At 36.1% G+C, this 1,178-nt stretch overlaps 1 protein-coding gene across 1 annotated transcript; it reads left to right on the top strand.

Moving 5' to 3' along the window:
• The first annotated feature begins 213 nt into the window (after positions 1-213).
• Positions 214-674, top strand: LOC117025159 (thioredoxin-like). Its single transcript, XM_033110944.1, has one exon. It carries the CDS (start codon positions 230-232, stop codon positions 545-547), a length of 318 nt encoding a protein of 105 aa, XP_032966835.1. The 5' UTR covers positions 214-229; the 3' UTR covers positions 548-674.
• The last annotated feature ends 504 nt before the right edge of the window (positions 675-1,178 follow it).

Genomic DNA, 1,178 nt, shown 5'->3' with positions numbered 1-1,178 from the left:
TTACTATGAAGACCAACAAGGTCAGAGGGGCCACCAAGACCAGTGAACCTGTAAGGAATTGAGACAGTTAATAGAGAATGGTGTCCCAACAAGCAAAATTGACAGTCAGCCAGCCAAGATGTTGTTTTAACATCTATAATTTGGGAATCATAGAATAGAGGAAAAGGACATTACACTGAAGATGATTGTTCCAATAAAAAGTTATAATCCTGAGACCTAAGCCGCCAAAATGGTGAAGCAGATCGAGAGCAAGTTGGCTTTTGAGGAAGCCTTGCGCAGTGCAGGAAATCAGCTTGTAGTCGTTGACTTCTCAGCCACGTGGTGTGGGCCTTGCAAAATGATCAAGCCGTTCTTTCATTCCCTGTCTGAAAAGTATTCCAATGTCGTGTTCCTTGAAGTAGATGTGGATGACTGTCAGGATGTCGCTTCAGAGTGTGAAGTCAAATGCATGCCAACCTTCCAATTCTTTAAAAATGGACAAAAGGTGGGTGAATTTTCTGGAGCTAATACGGAAAAACTTGAATCCACCATCAATGAATTAATCTAATTATGTTTTCTGAAAACATAACCAGTCATTGGCTCTCTAAAACTTGTAATTTTTTTTATTTACAAAAGAAAAAATCAAGTAGAAAATTATGTTCAATTGCCATCCAATTATAAATGAGAATAAAATACTAATTCTATTGTTTTTAAAAAAAAAAAAAAAGTTATAATCCTTTGCTCAGTTTCCAGACCTGAGCTGATTTTTCAGGTCCAGAATTGGAAGCCATTGGTTGAAAAGATAGCCAAGCCTCTGAGAAAAAGTTGCTTCGTTATATACCATGATGGTTCTCCCAGTCCTTCTCCCAAAAGAACAGCCATTACGGGGATAAATGTACACTGGGAATATTATTTAAGTAGCATTCAAATCAGTGGGGGAAAGATGGACTAGTCAGGGTATTAAAAAATAGCATGGGATGAGTGTTTATCCACTTGGAAAATAAAATAACAAGTGTTTTTTGTTTGTTTTCTTTTTTTAAAAAAAAGAATAAATATTGGTTGATAATTTTAGAGAAGAAAACAGGCTGGCAAGATGGCTAGAATGGTTAGGGAAGGTTTTAAGGAGAAAGTTGGCTGAGTCAATAGGATTAATTCCCATCTACTACTTGTCATTTTATAAAACTTAGAATTAACTTATA

This window comes from Rhinolophus ferrumequinum, chromosome 7 (genome assembly GCF_004115265.2).
Source record: "Rhinolophus ferrumequinum isolate MPI-CBG mRhiFer1 chromosome 7, mRhiFer1_v1.p, whole genome shotgun sequence".
In the NCBI taxonomy this organism is placed as follows: Eukaryota; Metazoa; Chordata; class Mammalia; order Chiroptera; family Rhinolophidae; genus Rhinolophus; species Rhinolophus ferrumequinum.
This window is presented reverse-complemented; position numbering and strand designations above follow the sequence as displayed.